The sequence below is a fragment of the Calidris pugnax genome, unplaced genomic scaffold, assembly GCF_001431845.1.
Source record: "Calidris pugnax isolate Ruff unplaced genomic scaffold, ASM143184v1 scaffold118, whole genome shotgun sequence".
NCBI lineage: Eukaryota > Metazoa > Chordata > Aves > Charadriiformes > Scolopacidae > Calidris > Calidris pugnax.
In genome coordinates this window covers 178,529-198,497 of record NW_015090855.1, presented here as the reverse complement: position 1 = coordinate 198,497, position 19,969 = coordinate 178,529, and the positions used below count along the sequence as shown (strand labels likewise).

The following is a 19,969-nucleotide window of genomic DNA, read 5'->3' as shown; positions in this document are numbered from 1 at the left end:
CGGCCCCAGAAGTGCAACTTCATTTAGCAGCTCCCAGTACGAGGAAACGGCAAGTCTGAAGCTGGCTGCCATCCCCCAGCCGGCTTGGCCGCTCGCCACAGCGGGCAGAGGCGCCAGGAGGGTGGAATCCAGCCCGGGATCCTGCCTGGGCGACGGGACGGCGGAACTTGGGATTCGGGAGGCAACGGGAGCCCGGGGTGGCCGTAAGTAGGGCTGTGCATGCTGCTGTGGGGCAGGCGAGGGGCTGGGGGGTGGCCGGGAGCCCTGGCACCACGGTGAGGGGCTGCTCACCAGCTTCAGTCCCCCCCGGGCACGAAAGCCAGGGCTGCGAAGGGGTGATTTGGTTTAAGATTGTTAACTTTTACCGAACCGGCTGCGAACGGCGAGATTTCTGCTGCCCACAAACCGTGGGCTGAAAAACTAAGCTGCATCCCGGTGTTGGGGTTTTTTTTTTTTCCCCTGTTGGGAGAAAGCGTTCGTAAGCTGATGGCAGGGAGGTGGTGGCTGTTTCACTTGGAAAATGATGCCTTTCAGTACTTGCTGGGAAGGGGTAGCAGGGAGAGCAGGCTCGGCAGCTGGAAATCACAAAGGACCGTGGATCGGTGACCCCCGTGGGGATTTCTGGCCTCATTTCTGAAATGCATCCATTTGTTCTGAGCGACTCACCGGAGGGAATTCCCTTAAAGCATCGGGGTGGCTCTGTGCTCGCAGGGCAATGGATTCCAGCCTGTGGGACAGGCACCCAGCGTGCCATCCATGCGGGGCCATGGCATGACTCTGTCCCCAGGGCTATTGGGAGCTGTGGGGCTGCCCGGGGCTCCCCTTCCAACCACGGGCAGTGGAAGAGGGCTGGGAGGCTCCCTGGCATCCAGCTTTCCAAGCAAAGACTTGGGATAAAAAAAGAACTGCTGTGTGGTGGTATTCTCAGGAGGCTTTGCAAATTCCTCCACCTCGGAGCTGTGTGCCTTTCTTTTCTCTCTCTCTAGATTCCCCTAAGCAGCTGGTAGGGAGCCGTGGTGGTGAGCTTTCACGTGCATGTCATGCCTTGGCCCCAAAGGGGTGTTTGGGAAATATTTCCCTTTGCTTGGAAGGGGTAAATGGGTCCACAGAACAAGGGCCAAGTGTAGCCGAGAACCCAGGAACAATGCCATGGGTGGCTGGGCTGGTGGCACAAAGTAGGAGGAGGACACACTTGGGTCAAATAAACAAGAGGCAGCCACAGCAGGGATGCTGCAGCAGTGCAAGAGCGAGAGGAGACTTGTGAGGTGGGGATGGCTTGGCTGGGTGGCAGAGACCATCTGATGCTGCAGCCCCTCAGGCTCTGGGCTGTTTGCTCATGGAAAGGTCACCGTGCCTCACTTGGGTAGCTATGGGGCACACCTAGGCTTCTGAGACTCTTGGCTGGAAAGGGCCACCATGCTAACGCATGGCCACCCAACTGAGAAATGGTCATGTTTCCACTCTCGTGAGGGTTGGTGTTTGGGAAAGAAGGATGCATGAAGAGATCCTCAATGGCTGGCTTCGTTCATAGTGCAGATGTGGGTTAGATGGCCCTTTACAACCATGGATGCACCAGGAGTGCTTAATGTACCTCGAGTACAGAACAGGGCATGGAGTCATTCAGACAGAGCTCCCCGTGGACGTACGAGTCCCCCATGCCATCATTTTCAGGGACAGTTTCCAGAGAGTGTGGGCTAAGTAGTGCCTTAGATAACTGGAGATCATGAAATATAGTCCATGGGCTCCCATAGCTTGGTCATGGAGAAATGAAAACCCAGGAATGTTCATAGCCATGTATCTTTCAACCATGTGGTATTTCTGTGGCCAATTCCGAGGAGGTGTACAGGCACACCATGAGCTAGAGCGTGGAGTTTTGCTGCTCTCCCTTATCCTCTTATTTCAAAGAAAGGAACATCTGCTTTTGAGCCCACACAGAGGAATAACAATAGGCACAACCTGGACCCCAAGTTCCTAACATTTCCTAATCTTCCACATTTTGGAGCCAGTTTCTGCAGCATACTGCTGTGTGTTAATCCCTCCAGCCTGTCTGGGCAACCAAACAGCAGAGTTACTCCTATTTTACAGGGGCTATACACAAAGCAGATTATTTTCCTGGGCTCATACAAGGTGTGTGGCAGAATCAGGGATGAATCTACAAGTCCATAACGAACAGCAGAAGCTTCAGCCCAGTTTTTCCTTTGCCTTTCTACACCACCCTGTTCTGGCCTCTCCCATTTTCACATTCAAAGCCTGGATCCAATTGTTTCTTCACACTACTAAGGGTTTCCTTAGCATCAAAGCTGCACGTCTGGACTGATCCAGAAAACAAATTTTCCACCACAATACCCATTTTCGAGGATGAGAAGGGAACCCCTCCATGCTTTTAGTTGTCTCTAGCCCATGACTAGGAAAAAGCCAAGTCATAAATGGAGCTGCTCCAGCACCGCCAGTGAGAAGGGGAGGTTCAGCTTTTGCGTGGACTTTGTCCCCAGCTCTTCACGATGGCAGTTGGAGAGGCCAAGACATTTACACCACCCATTTCTGGTTTACATGACGAGTTCCCAAATGCTTCCTTCCCAGCACAGCCCCAGAGAGGCTCGGTGCTCTTTGCTCCTTCATGTTGGCTTTCACGCAGGCAGGTTGCTGGTCACAAGCCACCGCCTCAGGAACTCCCTGGCGGGCACCAAAACGCCAACATTAGTTGGTATTTGCAATGATGTAATAAGCCAAACATATCCCCACCGGAGCGTCATCAACTTCACTGGAATTACTGTTTCCACAAAGTGTAATTAATCTGTGGTGCTCATTGCCATGAGATACCACTGGAACAAAGAGCTCAGAAGGCGTTTTAATAGATATTAGGTAGTTATCTCGGTAACAAAACAACCCTGGGTATGATTAAGAGGGTATTGCATTTTAAGGATTATAAGACCTCCTGGTTCAGGGTAATTAGGAACTGATGAAAAACATTCCACTACAATTACACGTTTTCTTGCACCTCTGAGCCAAGGATGCCAGCTGCTACTGGGGCACCGTGTGAGAGAGTCTCTTGGTCTGGGCTGGGAGGAGTGGGCTCCATTTCCACTCCACGATGTGCACAGCCTGTTGTTTACCCAGGAGTCAAAAGACACAAGAGTGACCTTCTCTCTGCTGCCATCACCTTGCTTGAAACCAGAGAGGATTTCCTCTCTGGATCAAAAGCAGCACCATCACAGCTGTTATGTAGAATAATGCTGAATTCTGCCAAAAAGCATTCTGGGGTGGTTTTTTTTTTTTTTGGAACATATATTCATTTTGAAGGAATGCTGAGAGCACAGAGTTTGTTTTGTGTGCTTGTTCCTGTTGGGTAACAGCTGATAAACATGGAGGGAATCTGAACCCCAGACACGTGCATCATGTTGATGCCCTTGTAATTCATTCCTGATGGGGTATGGATGTTCAGGTGTCCAATGAACATTCCCACAGGGCTCCCAAAATAATCCATGGTACCTTGATAACTTATAGGACTAGATTAGAAAGGGTAAAGTGTTCTTTAACAAGTTACTTTCACCCATACGTAGTCCTACTGCATGGACTAACCCATCTCACTGCCCTTAAATGCCCAAACTCCCTGTGTGGGATACTGCCTGGGCTTTCCACAGAGGGGCCTTCAGAGCTCTGCCCATTGCCCCAGGAGCAGCAGGACTGGATGGGCCAGCAGAGGATAAGCCTCTGGAGATGGAACAAGGGGCCCAGCTTCAGATTTGCAGACTCCAGATCCTCAAGCAAGAACTGTGGGGAGAAACACCTAGCCAGAGGCAGGCTGGTAGGGTTGGAAAGCCAATACTAGTTGCTATAGAGTTTCTATCTCCAAAACCAGCTGCCTTTTTTTTTTGAGAGAGAGAGAAAATGGGGTTCCCCCCCTGCCATCCCATCAGGAACAGGACTACTCAGTGGTAACTTTTACTTCAGAGCATCATTGCTCCAATTTGCTTTAAGCCTCTCTTGGCAGAGGGCCACGTATTTGGAGATATTTTGCAACACGCCTGAAGTGCTGGAGGTTTAACTGTTTGGGCTGCAGAACACACCAGCCAGAGCGAGTCAGGAAGGCAAAGGAAGAAAATAAAGACTTGTGGATTTCCAAAGCTGGCTTTCTTCCTTCCTGCTTTTGTTTGCCTGCTTGGTGCCCCAAAAGGGCAATGCGTATTCCCAGAGTTGTGGGAATTCTGTTTCTTTTCCGTTCTGGTGTTTCCAGTAAGCACTTCTCTGCAAATGGGGTAAACACTAACAAAAGTGTATTGTTAAGTCCCCATGTCTTTGTTTTGCTACTGTCACGATCATAATTAGTATTTTCCACTTCTGTAAGCCTGTCATCTGCAGGTCTGAAAGCGCTTTACAAATATTTGAAGCATCCAGCGAGGGGAGCGAGTATTAATAGCTCCGTTTAACAGATGGGCAAACGGACACACAGAAGCAGCAAGTGCCCTGTCCTTGAAGCAGGGCCAGAGCCAGCAAGTGTCAGCTCTGACAACCAGCGAGTTTTAAAAGTGGGTCAAAAAAATAAAGAGAAAGGCTGTAGGCTTGTCCTGACTTGGAAACTGAGAGCAGAGTGGTTAAAAGTGGGTCAAAAAAATAAAGAGAAAGACTGTAGGCTTGTCCTGACTTGGAAACAGAGTGGAGTGATACTCAACCCAGATGGGCCAAGCAGTAGCTTATCCAGCAATTCATCTGTCTATATGGTTAAATGGCTCATCTCTTCCTTTCTGTTCTGCTAAGATTTGTTCCTGGGACAAAGTGAAAATAATAAAAATCTCTTCCTTTCTGTTCTGCTAAGATTTGTCCCTGGGACAAAGTGAAAATAATAAAAAAACAGTCCGTGATGTTCCAAAAAGTCTGAAAGCTGAAACAGCTGCTAAAATAAGCAAGTGTCTTGTTGGCTGGGCTCTGCAGGTCAGGAGATTGCAATGCACCCACAGATGTTAAGGCCACAGAGGAAATGTCTCTGAGCGGGGCCTGGGGACAGCGGGAGAGGCACAGCTGCACACAGACAGCAGAGAAACCCCAGGGGCAGGAGATGGACCACGCAAGGCGACTGAAAGTACCGGATCAAACTTCCCCTTTTGCCTCAGAGAAGCTGATGGGGAAGTTTCGCTTCTTGAAAGGGCAGTGGAGCTGCAAACCAACATTCATTTATACTCTTGAGGCAGCCACCGGGTCTCCCCGTGGTGCAGGTCAGGAGACATGGGTTGCCTTGGTTCTCCCCAGAACACCCACGTGAAGTTCATGAAAGGAGAAGCAAAACCAAAGAGAACTTCTCTGAGAAGCCAGGCCCTCAGCTGGACTTCCCTTGCTCTTAGACACAAGAGGCCAGATCTCTACTAGCACAACCCTCCTGAGAAGCTGCTACACAACCACCACCATCCCACAGCCTTTGGTTGGTGTCTCCACGCTCGCCAAGCCAGGCTTCAGCCGATCCTGCTGGGCAGAGCCCTGCCAGACCCCATGTCCCCTTTGCTGCAGATGGTGGAAAAAGCAGCTGAGCTCTATGGCTCCCTACAAAAGCACAGATAATGTTTTCTTACGTTTATTTTCTTTTCCTTCCCCAGAAGCTGCTGCCCTGCTGTGTATGAAGCTTGTTTGAAGTCATGTCCAAAAGGAAAGTCAACTAAATCAGGTAGGGATTCATACTATGGATTGACGCAGTTTTTGTTCGCAGGGAGATATTACATAAACAGGAATGGGTTTTTTCCTTTGGATTTTAGAGACTCCTTTGAACTCCCCCTGTATTCTGAATTACTAAATGCTAGAAAGCAGCTAAGAGCAAAAAAAAGCTATCAACACCTCTGCTGCAAGGACTTTCCTGCTGTATTTTCCATATTTCACAGCCATGTGCTTGTACCAAGCCCCGTTCCAGCGCTGGCTCTGGGGGCAGCCTGAGTGCAACCCCTGCTGCACAGCATCTCCTCCGCCAGCAGCAGGGACCTCCTCTCCAAACCCTGCTCTCGGCTGCCCACACGTATTCTTTGCTCACACATAACCACGTAAGCGAGTTTTGCTTTGCACGTACCATCAGCCCAGCAAGACCCAGAGAACCCCCAAAGCTTAACCTTTCGTGGCTCTTGTGTAAATGGCACATCTGCCAGCTCAGACAGTCCTTGCTGTGGTTTCACTCCCATGGCTCCTGCACCCAAAGCATCTCCTCAGGTCATCTTGATGCTTTCTCTTGTTCCCGGGCTGAGCTTTCGCTTACACAGAGCTGCTGCATTGTTTGTGGGAGACACAGGATCTCAGGAGTCTTTGGGGCACACAGACTTTCATCCTAGAGGTCTCTGGGAGCCATTCATCCCTTGTACCCAGCACCTTTCCCCATGTATGCTAGAGGCAACATGTATCTTTCTACTCCTAGGCTGCATTTCAGTGGACTGTAAATTAGTTGGCAATTCATTTCATTAGAAGCTTTCTCTTTCCTGAGGCTGTAACTTGGGATGATCTCTGAGCATCCCCAGTGTAATGTTACAGGCATGTCTCCAGCATCACTTCAGCTCGTGTCTAGATGTCACATCCCTGGTGACTTATGCAGACAGATGTACCCTGCCTGCAGAAAGGATCAGAAGCTGCTATCACCTGACACAGATGTACAAAAATTCTCCATCCATCACAGAAATACTCAGAGAAGAGGGCGCGCAGGCCAGAAAAGCTTCCTTTATCTAGTAGGGGTCCCAGCAGGGCAGCACAGCCAAAGGGACTGCTGATTTTGGTGGGTAATAGACACCACGGAGCCACTCAAAAGGGTTTAGCTCAGCCACCCCTCAGTGCCAGCTGCTTTTAACTCCTATGCTTTCCTTTTCTATTGTATGTAAAGGACCAATAACACCACAAGCCACCCAGCCCTCCTCACAGCTCCCAAAGACACATCTTCCCCCTGCTCCCATGTTCCAGACAAGCACTGTCCCTCCCCATGTCCTGCTGGTGGTTCCCTTCCATGCAGTGGGGTGGATGGACAGGGCAGCCAGCTCCAGGGAGCAGAGCTAAGCCTGATTTTGCTAATTATCCTCATTCCACTCTGACACTCTTAAGAGATGCCCTGGTTATTTTTAGGCACCGCTGGGAGCTGCCAGGGCTCTCGCACCTCAGGAGGTTTCACAGCTTCTCGCTCAGCCCCTTACACCACGCCGAGTCAGGAGGACTCTTTGGATGCTGGATGTGAGTTCCACGGGGATTGTGCAAGCCTGAAGGAGGAAGAGCTGAGGCAGGTGGCTTTCAGCACCCCGTGCTAAGCAGAGCTTTCTCAACTAACAGCAGCCAACACTGCATAGCTACAGCCCGCACAACACCTCTTCCAAGCTAAGCTCTCCTTCCCAGCCACGCAAGCACTGCTGTCACACAGCAGCAGAGCTCAACTCCTCAGATCACAACAAAAAGCTGGATGAAATCGCTCTTTTCCCTGCTAGGCATTAAAAAAAAAGACCCATCCTCACTTACCTCTGTCCTTGCAGAAATGCCTTCCTCCATCCAGAAGCACAGCTATCCCATCAAGACCTGCTGTGGCTTCACCTTCCTTTTATACATGACAAGGGCAGCTGTGCTAGAAATTAGCCCCAGGTGCATCTCCTCTGCACTTATTTGACTACTTCTTGCCCTGGAAAGCCTGCAAGCTAGTGGGGAAGGTTGTGCTGGGGGTGATTATCCCAGGGCAAGGAATTGAAGTGGGGTCTGTATAGGTGATGCTCACTCAGAGGCCAGGGCAGGTCAAAAAGAGCTGTGGGACCACTGAGGACTTTCCAGCCTTTGAGGTGAAATCCAGCAGGGGCTTTTCTTCCCGAATGATTTGGGGGAAGATAGGGAACCCAAGGCTGAAGGGGATCCCCGTTGCAAAGGAATCCACCCCACGGTGCAGGTGTGATGGGGTGTCCACACATCACAAGTGGGGACAATACATGAGTCTTCCTGCCACATGTCTGCAGCAGCAGCTGTGGGGCTTTTGCAGCTGAAGAGCTTCAAGTGACTGGTCTGTGGTTTATCTGCTTTGCAAGTTCAGGCATTAGCAGATCTCCCAGTCACTGTTTTTGTTCATGTAAAAATATGTTGACATATAAAGGCAGATAAATAAGAAGTTGAGAGACATTAAAAAGAAAAGAGAAGGGACTTATACCCTCAGACTCCTTACAGCTTTGCAAGGGTCTCTGTAGGGGACAGAGGGGCCTGTGGGTGCTGGCTCACAGGGTGATGGGTGCTCCTGGCCGTGCTGGGTGAACACGAGGGCTCTGGCTCCCTGCTTTTTGCTGAGCACAATTCGGAGCCATGTCCACCTGCTGCGAGCCTGGCTTAGGGGGGGTAAAAAAAAAATATGGGGGGAAGAAAGGTGCCAGCCTGCCATGTCCAGGGCTGGTCGGGGCTGAGTGTGCCCCATCCTGCTCTGTAACCCCTTCCATCGGAGGGGTCCGTGCCTTTCGGAGGTGAGGAGGGGAACCAGAGTGCCCTGATTTATTAGCATCTCGAAGCTGTAGGATGTGAAAAACAAGCTCGACCTGGGAACAAAACAAAAATACAACCGCTGTCACGGCAACTGTCTCCAGATGCATGAAGAGACCAATTATTTCCATTAATCAACTTAGTGAGAAGCTGCAGAAGAGGCTTAAGCTGCAGCCGAGGCTGGGTGCTGAGGGGAGGGAGGAGCACAGAGCTCCGTCAAACCCCGGTTGCCAAGGCAAACCATGATTCCTCTCGAGGCAGAGGATTTTTGGAGCAGACACTCGTGCCCCATGGGGACTGGCAGAGGGGTGCTGCCTGCTCCAGGCTTGGGGGTTCAGGCTGGCATCATCATGTGGCCAGAGCTGGGCACTGGGCTGCCCTTCTGGCGGACAGAAGGACACATGGACAGGCAGCTCCCTCCCATCATCGCCCACGCATCCTGATGCTAACGAGGTGCTGGTGGGGCTGAGCAATCCCTTTCCGCCTCCCCCACTCCTCCCCAAGCCTTTCCCTCTCCCCTGGGGACCGCAGCAGCACGCAGAAGGACTCAGCCTACCCCGATGCCAAGGGTCAGCCGGGATTTTGAAATCCGGCTGGAGCATCTCTTACGTCAGCTGGGAGCCAGGCAGCGGCCGGGAGGATGTGGGGCAGCAGGAGGTGCCTGGGGACAGCACAGATGCTGCAGTGGGGGTTCCTGGGGATGTGTTGAAGGCCAGGAGGTGCATGTGTGGGGGCACTTTGGAGAGCTGGGTAGAGGGAGAAGATCAATGCAAGGTTTGCGAAGTCCTGGAGGAATTAGTCTCAGCCTAATTTTAAACTCGGGGCTAAGCAATTAGTTTTCAGTTCCACAAGCATTAGGTGATCTGTACTGTAAACCAAGGGCAAAGCAAAAGGAGGGATCTGTTTATGAGCACCGAGCCTCAGTGCCTTTGCTGTATCTGCTTTCCTCCTGTATGAATTACAATTTTCCACCAAGTCTTAGAGAAACCTAGAAACTCTGTTCCTGCCAAACCACTGCAGTGGCTGGAGAAGCGGTGACATCTGCGCTGGCTGACTTAATTGTATTTATCGTAAGAGCCAGAGGGTGCAGGATTATTACTAGGAATTCCACAGCAAAAGCCTTCTAAAAATACCAATGTGCCATGCCCAAGCTTGGCATCTCTTCACCGCCAAAGTGTGATGAGACTTTTCCACGCTACTCTCACCTGGAAAGAAGCTGCTCAGCGCATGAGATGGACACACGTGCTGTGGTAGGAGACCAGGCTGCTGCCTTGGTCCTGCCTGTTTTCTCACCCAGCTGAGAATCTCGGGGCTCAGCAGCTTGGAGCACTTCAGTTCTGGCCAATAAGACCAACCACTACTACATTTTGGAGGACGCAGACCCAGCAGGAAAGTAGGGGAGCTCTGTGCCTGCTTGTTGTATACATCTCCACTGCCAGACCGGGCTTCCAACAGGACATCTGCAGCTTCAGCTCAGCTTCTGGCCATAGATCTAGCTCTAATGCATGGGGGTCATGAGCCATAGTGAGGCCTTGAAGGCACGAGCAAAGGTCTAAAAATACTCTCTAACCCTGATAACACGGTTACAGAGCCCTCCTTCTTTGATGTACAACCCCTCACGCATGTTCCCAGACAAGAGCCAGTGGAAAATTTGCTGAAATTCCAGCTGGAAGTTGTCAGACAGTTGGTGGAAACCCCCTGACCTCAAGCTCTGGCTTCAGCCCTACGGGATTTTTTTTCCTCCTCGCTGGATGTGACCGTCCCGGCAGGAAACCTCACAGCAGACCCACGGGGAGCACAGAAATCCCGGTGCTCCCGTCTCTGTGCTCTACCAGGCCCCCCTCCGCAGCAAACCATCTTACACTGTAAATATTTTAAAAGCCCAGCAGGGCTGTTGAGTATGTTTTGCTGTTGTTATGGATCCGGCCCCAGCAGGAGAGGGCTAATAATAGCCACCATACCCTGGAAGGAAAGGGCAAAGGGCAACGCGGAGAGCTCGAAGGCAACCGTACCACCACATGCCTTGGTCTCTGCCGGTTGACAACGAAGGAGAGAGAAGTGGATGCGCTGCATGAGCAGAAGAAGGGGGCTCATCCCTGTTCCCCGGCAGAACTTTGAAATTTCACCCCAAAAGCACAGCAAGGTTTAGCTTGGCTTCCTGGCTTTGTTTGGGGGCTAAAAGAGAGCGTTAAATCCTCTGGTGTGAGACCAAGAAGGCAGAGGACATGTCCCTGGCCAGGCTGCAGGATTGAGGAGCCATCTCCAACCAGAACCTGCAGCTGTTGGTCCCAACGGCCACCGGCAACGGGCTGTCACGGGCCCACGGCCGGGCAGCAGCACCCCGGGATGTGAGTCTGCTGGGGCTCCTGCACCCGAGGACCTCAGCATCCCAGTCCCTGCCCTTGGGGGCTTCCTCCTGTGGCCACAGAGGTGGCCGAGGGGCTCCCCTCCTTGTGTGTCCCAGGGGACAGCAGGGGCAGGCTGAGCAACAGCTCCTGCTTGGCCCCGAGGGACAGGGAGGTCTCCAAAGGAAAGCAGGATCAGGCGATGATTCAGGCTTAGTTAAGCAGGGAAATCCTTCGAACCTCCTTCCTTGCAGGAGCCCAAGCGTGCTGTGGCGGCCACCCTAAGGGACAAGGATGTCTAAGCAGGGGGCTATGCTGCCTTACGCCCAAAAGTGCCACGGATGCCATCCAGAGACGAACGGGACTTTCTCTGACCAAGAGGCCCTTCGTGTTCGCTGCAAAGATGGGTTAAGTGGAGAGGAAAATACTGAGGAGAGCAAGAGGTAAGAGAGGGAGAGCAGAAAGGAGCAAAGCAGGCAGCGGAGGGGAAGCAGGCTGAATTCAGAGCTGACCCGCTGAGAGCCAGCATCAGTGCAGAGTCCAGAAATAGCCCTTCCTAGCCATAAAAAGCTTATGGTTTAACCTCAGCAAGGGACAGATGCAATATCGTGTGAAGGGTTTCCTTGAAACTGGAGTCCAGGGCTGGGTGTGACCGTCACATCCATCCGTCCATCCATCCGATCCCTCGGCGTTAGACCCCGGCCACTGGCTCGGGTGGCAGGGCTTGTGTTTGCCCTGCAGGTGCAGGGCCCTGTGTTGAGTTTAACCTGCCCGTGGTGTCTCCAGGTCATTTGTCTGCCACACTCACAGTATTTGCAGTCACTGGTTGCTCCTAGTCCCTGGGAGAAGCAGGAAAGGGGGCAAATGGGAATGAACTCCTCGCTTCTCAGTAGGACCAAGAGGGCCGTTGAGCTGACCCAAAAGAAATGACCTGGTTTCTTCTATTGAAAGGCAGAAGAAACATTTAACCCTTTAATTTAGAATCATAGAATCGTCTAGGTTGGAAGAGACCCTTGGGATCATCGAGTCCAACCATCTACCCTACTCTAGAAAGTCATCCCCTACACCATGCCCCTTAGCACTGCATCTTAGCATCCGCCTTCTAAATGGGTAAAACTCAGCCCCGGAGTGCGTGGGACTGCTTTAACTGCAGCCCCCAACCCTCCCGGAGCAGAGCCAGCTGCTCCGTCAGCTGCTGGGTGTCTTCCCTGGAAAATGCCAACGAGCCCAACTGCGGGCCGACAGCAAAACCGCTCTGGAAGATGAGTCCAGGCCAGCAAAGCCAGGACTGTCACAGCTCCAGGTTTTTTTAGTCCTCACAAGACACTATGGAAAAATAAGTCCAGGCCAAACAGTAGGTTTGGCAGAGCCAGGTTGTTTCAGGGGAGCACAGGAGCAGAGGGAGAGCTCTGGGGATGTGTCTGGCGTCTATGGCAGGTTGTGAGGGGCTTCCTCACTTGTGGCCAGATGCCCTGGGACAGGCAGCACCATGTCCCCATGGTGGAGGGGATGCAGCCTCCCTCCAAGCAGTAAAGAAAAGCTTTTGAGGAATGTGCAATGGGCAGCAGGTCCCAGCCCCTTGCCAACGGCCTTTGTCACTGTGCCACGCATCCCCTGCCCGGTCCCCATGGGCTGGCACGCTGCACCGAGGGCACGGGGAATGTTTCTGTTCCCGTCAGCAGCAAGGAGGGAAGGGAGGCAGGAAATGACCCTCTGGGGACAAGTTGAATCATCTCTTTGAAGCTCCCTGGAAACCCTTGCGCAGGGTATTTGTGTGCTGCGGGCTTATTCCTGCAACGCCTGGCAAGAGCTGGCACATCATTCCCTCCCGCCAGCCCATGCGAGTATGAAGAACCAAAGGTGGGGAGCCGGTGGGTGATGGACCCCCCCTTTGCACCCCTCCTCTCACCGCTAAATGACTGGCCACGGTGACGCAAGTTTCACGTTGAACTACGTGGGCAAGAGGCAGGGTGGTTCCTTTCTTGTCCCTGGCAGATGTTAAAAGATGTTTCCACTGACTAAAAACCCGCTGAAATGTTTTGCACCTGCCTGGAAATCTGGAAACGCTCTTTGAAAAAATCAGGTTTTTCTATTCAAAAATCGAGGCGACCGCTCCTGGCACCTCCTCGGTTCTACAGCTTCCTGGAGGGAGAGGCTGGAGCGGCTCTGCCAGCGGGGAGGGAGCTGCCTGCAAGGCTTCTGAGAGCCGCCCACCTTGAAAATCCTGAAGGAACTGCTCAAATTTGAAAGCTCTGCTCATGAATCTCCAGCTCGGTGCACGGAGGGCTGGAGGCAGGAGCTCCTCCAGCCACGGAAAATAAATAAATCACAGGCGCCATCTCCCGGCCACCGAGCCGGGCCCCAGACCTGCCCCGAGCAGGACACACTGGGTTCCTGCCCTTATTTTCAATCAAGATCCCATCCTTTTCCCATGGGATGCGGCATGTAGTCACTTGGCCCAGCGCTGCCGCAGCTGAGAACATCTACCGTTGGCAGGTCCATCAAGGGACTCCGGGAAAATGCTGTATCCCAGGGGCTGGCCGGCTCCTGCTCCCCAGTTTGTGAAGACCATCCTATGAACCAGGTGGTCCAGCTCCTAGTGCAAAGGCAGGAGGACTCCTGAGCACATCAGCTCTGAACTGGCCCCACTGATGTGGAGATGGACCCAGACTTGTGTGGATCGCTATTAGGGAAGCTTCCCATGTCCAAGTGACACCTCTCCAGCAGCTACAGAAGGTCAACAGCCTCTGGGCTCTCATGAGCTACGAGGAGGACTTGTCTGGGAATGGTGGATGCTCATCCTGTCCCAAGGACGAGGCACTTTGCTTGCTGAAATCAGCCTCCCAGGGTGGGCACCTCATCCCGGGAAGGGCAAACCTGGAAAGGAAGGAGGGAAGATGAGGAAAAACAACAGCCAGGCTCTCTTTCTGGGGCAAAGGATGGAGCTTCTCCCAGAGGTCATTTAAGAGAGTTTAGATGGATGCCAAGCCCTGGGAGGAGGCAGGCGTTTGCAAGGATTTGCTGGATTTGGAGAAGCAGGTTCTCCTGCGAGGTCTGGGTGGGCCAAGCGCCATGTCCCACCGGTGTTCCCTGAGCTGGCATTGGCACCAAGAGAGGAGTCCCTGGGGTTATCGGAACGGCCTGGGTTTATGCAGGTTTGAGGTTACTGCACCCCGCTGTCCCAGGGAAGGGGAAGAGTTTGACCTCTTTTATCCTGGCTATTGCATCTTCGCCAGCATCTTCTTTCTGCTGCCATAACATCAGGGATCACAGAGCGAGGAGTGCGATTCCTGCCCAGGCTGGTGGTCTGCCAGCACATTTCCCTGCCAGGAAGATCAATATTAAGCCGGATTTGTACAGGAGCTAAATACATTTCTTAGTGGGAAATTAACCCAAGAACACAAAAGCAAGCGAATGATAAGAAACTGGATTTTGTTCTCATTATACACCAGCGTTTCTAATCAGGACCTCCTTTTAGTCTTGACAACATCAGCAGGGCTAAAGACGTTTTTTCAGTAGGCAAAACTGGAGATAAGACAACTATTAAACTCAAACTTCCATGCAGAAAACCAAACTGAGTGCCAAACTGGTTAAACAGGAGCAGGAACCAAGAGCACCAGGTTTCCAGTGTGTTCGCCAGCTCTGTGCCCAGCAGCCCCGATGCCCGCAACACATTCCCTGAAGCTGCTGAGGTCCCTGGACTCTGCCATGCTGTGCCAACGCTGGTGACTTCAGCTAGAATGAAACCCAACGACCTCAGGACTCGCCAGGCTGAACTAAGAGCTGTCTGGCCGTGGAGCTCGCTGGTGATGAGTGACCACTCCGAGCCTTTCTCTGCGCTTGGCACCGGCACAAGCCTGGAGTGAAGGGATCCAAACAGCTCACAAGAAGGGCTGATTTTCACATCTTAAAGTGCTTATCTCAAAGCAGTGCAGCCCAACACTTTTTCAGTGACATGCAGCAGCCAGTGGAGGCCAGTACAGCTCCAATACCCAGTACCTACAGAACACTGCCCCGCTCCCCAGCGGGTGTCCACTGGGACCCTGACCATTTCCCATTACAAATTCAGGTTGGGTCAGCACCCCATCCCCCCACACAGAGAGCCACATTTGGCTCTGTTGAAAGCTCCCGTGGCATTTTGAGGAGGAAGGAGGGCTTTTTCTGTAATGCTTTCTCTGTAGGAAAAAAAAAAAAGCTGCTGGAAGCGACTTTGCAGCTCCTAAAGGAGAAGGCCAGAAACTCAATGGGAGAGGGAAATGCCTCCTCTGCCCGGCTTTGCAACGGGAAGGGAGAGCAAGGGCCAGTAAGGGAGCTGGGACGGGTCCCTCCTGCCTACCTGCCCTCACCCAGCACCGGTGGGTCACCCCACACGGTGGGTCACCCCACACGCTGCCCCACGTGACGGGGTTGGATATCTGAGATTTCAGTGGCTGCGGTTAGACGAACTGGAGCAGAGTTACAGGGACTATTTTTTCATGCTGTAATTTAACTCCGGGGAGTAACCCAACCTGGAGGGGGCCATGACTCCAGGCTTGCTGAGCATCCTTGACCTCACGGCTGTGTTTTCTCCCCAGCGTTTTGCAGCCGTATAGAGATGCAATGGAGGTAGAGTCCAGCACGTACACCGACTTTATTTCCTGCGATCGGGCTGGTCGGAGGAACGCTGTCCATGACATCCAGCGAGATGCAACCACCATCAGCATGCGCAAGCTGACCGAGGACCTAGGTGACCTTGCCGTCGAAGGAGCAGGTGAGCTGCTGCAGACACCAGTAAGCCCAGCTCCTGGCACCCAGGCTGGACCAGTGCTGTCTCTGGGAGCATCACACAGATGCTCAGGAGGAACGTCCCCTTCCCCGCTGCAGGCAGTGCCTTCATGCTTGGTGGGTAGCTCAGACAGTGGGAGACTCCCTGGGCTGAGGGGCTCTTGCAGTGAACGGGGTGGTCCTGGGGCTCCTGGCACACAAACCCTGCACACTCCAGCCAAAGCCCTTTGCTGGGCTGGTTTGTGGACGTACCGGTGCTTAAACCTGACCAAAAGCCTTCCCTGGGCACATTACACATCAGGTATACCTTAGGCTTTATAAAAATCAAGTGTGGGGCAGGTTGTGGTTTGCTTGGTTTTGTTGTTTTTTTTTTAAAATAAATTCCTGGCACCCAGGCTGGACCAGTGCTGTCTCTGGGAGCATCACACAGATGCTCAGGAGGAACGTCCCCTTCCTCGCTGCAGGCAGTGCCTTTGTGCTCGGTGGGCAGTTCAGACAGTGGGAGACTCCCTGGGCTGAGGGGCTCTTGCAGTGAACGGGGTGGTCCTGGGGCTCCTGGCACACAAACCCTGCACACTCCAGCCAAAGCCCTTTGCTGGGCTGGTTTGTGGACGTACCGGTGCTTAAACCTGACCAAAAGCCTTCCCTGGGCACATTACACATCAGGTATACCTTAGGCTTTATAAAAATCAAGTGTGGGGCAGGTTGTGGTTTGCTTGGTTTTGTTGTTTTTTTTTTAAAATAAATTCAGCCCTCAAATAGCTCCACAGTGTTTTAAATAACAACAGCAATAATTTTAATCACCACCAGCCATCTCCAAGTCTTCCCCTGTAGCCCAGGTCTGGCAGCAGCATCCCCCTGCTCAGTACACACCGACAAGAAGCAGGAATCCTCTGTTCAGAGCACAAGCAAACCAGCCACTCTGATTGCACTAATGAGCAACAAAACATACAGCACCCCTGCGGAGGGGTAAATTTGGGTTTTGCCCTTGCTCTTTCACTCCTCCAGCCTACAATCTGTAACTATAAAAAGACTTTAAAGCACATTACCCCAACCGTACTGCTTTCAGCATGTCCATACCAGCACGTGTCCATCCACTCATCCATAACAAGCACAAATTAGAGCTCTTCTAACAGAGAGCAACCCAGGTAGCTGCCAGGCTGTCTGGCAGACATTGCTGGAGCACTTGCAAGTTGCTGTTACAGATTAGACCAGGAGAGCACATCCCTGCCCCGAGGCTCCCTCCCAGCACCACCAGAAGTGTTGAGAAGTGTTTGTACTCCAGCAAGGTGAAGGGAGAGCCCAATACTCTTAAGCCAAGTATCTGGCCACAGGAGGGTAGTGATAGGTCTTCAGGTGGCAATCTGAATAACCATAGCAATTACCCATTGCTTGTGTGTCCTCAGCAAGGTGTAACCATGCTTTCTTCCCAATCCTCCCTCCTGCAGAAAGCCAAAGAGACGCCACTTCTTCTGAGAATGACCCTGGAGCAAGACCAAAGGGGCAAGAAAACAGCCCCTCCCCATGACAGCGTGCAGGGGGTGGGATGGGCAGGAGGAGGGCCTTGCTGTGAACATTAAACAAGAATTTGCTGTTGAACCTGCGGACAGAAGGCAACCTGGAACAGCAAGCGGTCTGTCAAATGCCTCTGCTGCACCCGTTTTTGTTCAGAGAGCCACAAGATGCTCTGCAAGGACTGGCACCTCCAAAAGACTTCTGCTCCCATCCCTAACGATTTAGAGCAACACTGCCGTGGTTGTAGTGATATGAGCCATTCTCGAGATGCCTTAGCTGCAATTTTCCCCTCGGGGAAAAAACGATTTCAGTAATAATAGACACATCAGACTTTCCTGTCTAAGGTACCTTCCTCCTTTGCAAATTTAGACTATTATTTATTCTGTTTCCATAGATTAGAAATTTAGATGGATGGTTTTTCTAAGCCTCACCCTTATCTGCATCTTAGACCTGACCTGGCCTCTGGACTGTCCATGTGACCCCTCGTCACGGTGGGCAGTGGGGAAGGGACCCGGCCAGTCCCACCGCCTTCATGTCCAGCACCACTCACCTGTGCTGCTGCCGCTTAGCATCAGGAAAGGACCAAAGCACAGCTCTGTGTGGACGAGCTCCACCTACAGACCCAGCAGCACCAGCCACAGGCATCTTTTTCTTCGGGTTTTACCGTTTTAAGATATTGTTAAGGGGAGGGGAGAAACATTTTGCTGGTTTGACTGTTGAAATTCAGGCTTAACTTTGCAAGCTGTTAGCTGAGATGATCTCTGGTAGGATCTCACACCGTTCTCTCTTTTAGGAGACATGTTTTGTGTTGAAGATGGTTTGATAAAACTATATAAGCTGTTGGAATAAATAACACAGCCTTCAAGTACTGAAGGTGGTTTTTTTTTTTTCTGCCTGGGTGTTTCTTCTTCCTCTGTTCTGCCTTGTAGCTGGTTGAGCTGCAGGGCCGTTAAATGCTTATCTCGTAATCACAGAATCTTCTAGGTTGGAAGGGACCTTAAAGATCATCTTGTCCAACCGTCAACCTAACTGACAAAAATAGACACCCACACAACAAACAAGGAGCATCATCACTAAACCAGACCTCCCAGCACTACATCAACCCGTCTTTTGAACACCTCCAGGGACGGTGCCTCAACCATCTCCCTGGGCAGCCCATTCCAATGTCTGATAACCCTTTCAGTGAAAAAATTTTTTCTAATATCCAGCCTGAACCTACCCTGGCGCAGCTTGAGGCCATTTCCTCTTGTCCTGTCTCCTGTGACTTGAGAAAAGAGACCGACCCCCACCTCTCTACACCCTCCTTTCAGGGAGTTGGAGAGAGCAATAAGGTCTCCCCTCAGCCTCCTCTTCTCCAGGCTGAATAACCCCAGTTCCCTCAGCCTCTCCTCATAAGACTTGTGCTCCAGACCCCTCACCATCTTTGTTGCCCTTCTCTGGACCCGCTCCAGCACCTCAATGTCTTTTTTATGGTAGGGGGCCCAAAACTGGACACAGTACTCAAGGTGAGGCCTCACCAGTGCCAAGTACAGGGGGACAATAGGGAGATAAGGGGATGTTACAAGCATCCCTTCCATTTGGGTCTGTGAAACCCCAGGGGTTTGCAGCACCCAGGTGCAAGCAGTTGGGCACAAGAAATGCTAAAAGTCTTCCCCAAATCTCCCAGGGTTGCTGCCAGGCAGTGCTTTTCCCATGGGTGTTCCATCCTCCCGTGGGAGCACGGCTCCCCTCCACCTTACTACCCCAGCCATCAAGCACCAGGCTGGGGTGGGACTGGGCAGAGTGGCCCAGAGACCAGCAGAAGAGGTGTCTTCCCTCTGCAGCACAGAGCTACGAGGACATGGCTGGTGTTTCCCCCAGCCCAGGCAGAGCCAATCCTGCCGGAGCTACTGGAGGCACCTACAGCCCATCTGGGATGGATGGCCAGCGCAGGGATGGGGCAGAGCTGGCCTGAGAAAGACTCTCCAGGTGATGACACAAGGACAAGCATCACCCTGACAGCCTAGGGAAGAACTGAATGTTACCAGTTTAAGATTTATCAGAGAAAACAAGGCTGTAAATTAGCAGAGAAGTGGCTGCCAGACAGAGGGAGAATTGTCTATGGACCCCTGAGGGGCCCGTGGGGCCAGCAGAGAGATGTCCATGGCTCCAGCCCCCACAGGAAATGAGGATTTGGCAGTCAGGTAGTGGCTACATCTGCTGCTTTGGCAGCTGCAAACCAGCCCAGCTCCTGGTGCTGCCTGGAGACTAGTGTCCCCGTGGCTAGACGGTGGCCAAGAGCCTGCTCCCCTTTCCCTGTGCTTGGGGGCAAAACAGCAGGTAGCTCCTGGGCTTGGCTGACCTCAAAGTCAGGTCCATAAGCCCCATTTCCATCTCTCCTCGCTGCCACTGAACAGTATTTTTGGCTCGTGCTGACACAGGGAAAGCTGAAAGGCAGCGCAGAGGGACAGTGCACCAGGCAAGACCTCCAGCAGTCAAACGTGAGCTAATCTTAGGTCTCCCTGGTCAGAAAATATCTGTTCCAGAATTATATTTAGGCAGATGATTAGGGAACTGTTGGCCAGCAACCCTCCGAGGACGGGTGAGAGGCATCAGGTTGCCCCCGCGGGTGACAGAGCCGGCTCAGCTGCTGTTGCCGATTGTGCTGAAGGAGTGAGGGCACTTGCTTAATCCAGCCACATCCTGACTCGTGAAGTTGTTGAGCACACAGATGCTCTGAACCCTTCATTTCAGTCCAACTCAGATGGGCCACACCAGGACCTCCCCTCTTCCAGCAAACGCTCCCCTGCCCGAGCTGACAGTGGAACCCAACAACCAGGAGCCCAGGCTGCACCACTTCTGCCTCTTAGCATCAACCCATCCCATCAAAAACCAGGAGATGGGGGGGGGGGGGG

At 52.4% G+C, this 19,969-nt stretch overlaps 1 protein-coding gene across 3 annotated transcripts; it reads left to right on the top strand.

The window, feature by feature from the left end:
• Nucleotides 1-17,963, top strand: PKIG (protein kinase (cAMP-dependent, catalytic) inhibitor gamma). Of its 3 annotated transcripts, XM_014943834.1 has the most exons (5): nt 32-203; nt 5,586-5,653; nt 7,078-7,228; nt 15,371-15,546; nt 17,009-17,963. In XM_014943834.1, the coding sequence occupies exons 4-5, from the start codon at nt 15,396-15,398 to the stop codon at nt 17,086-17,088; spliced, it is 231 nt and encodes a 76-aa protein (XP_014799320.1). In that variant the 5' UTR covers nt 32-203; nt 5,586-5,653; nt 7,078-7,228; nt 15,371-15,395; the 3' UTR covers nt 17,089-17,963. The 3 variants fall into 3 exon arrangements, with proteins under 3 accessions (XP_014799318.1, XP_014799320.1, XP_014799319.1); XM_014943832.1 differs by lacking the exon at nt 7,078-7,228 and having other exon boundaries at nt 1-203; XM_014943833.1 differs by lacking the exons at nt 32-203; nt 5,586-5,653 and having other exon boundaries at nt 7,078-7,182.
• Nucleotides 17,964-19,969: the final 2,006 nt, after the last annotated feature.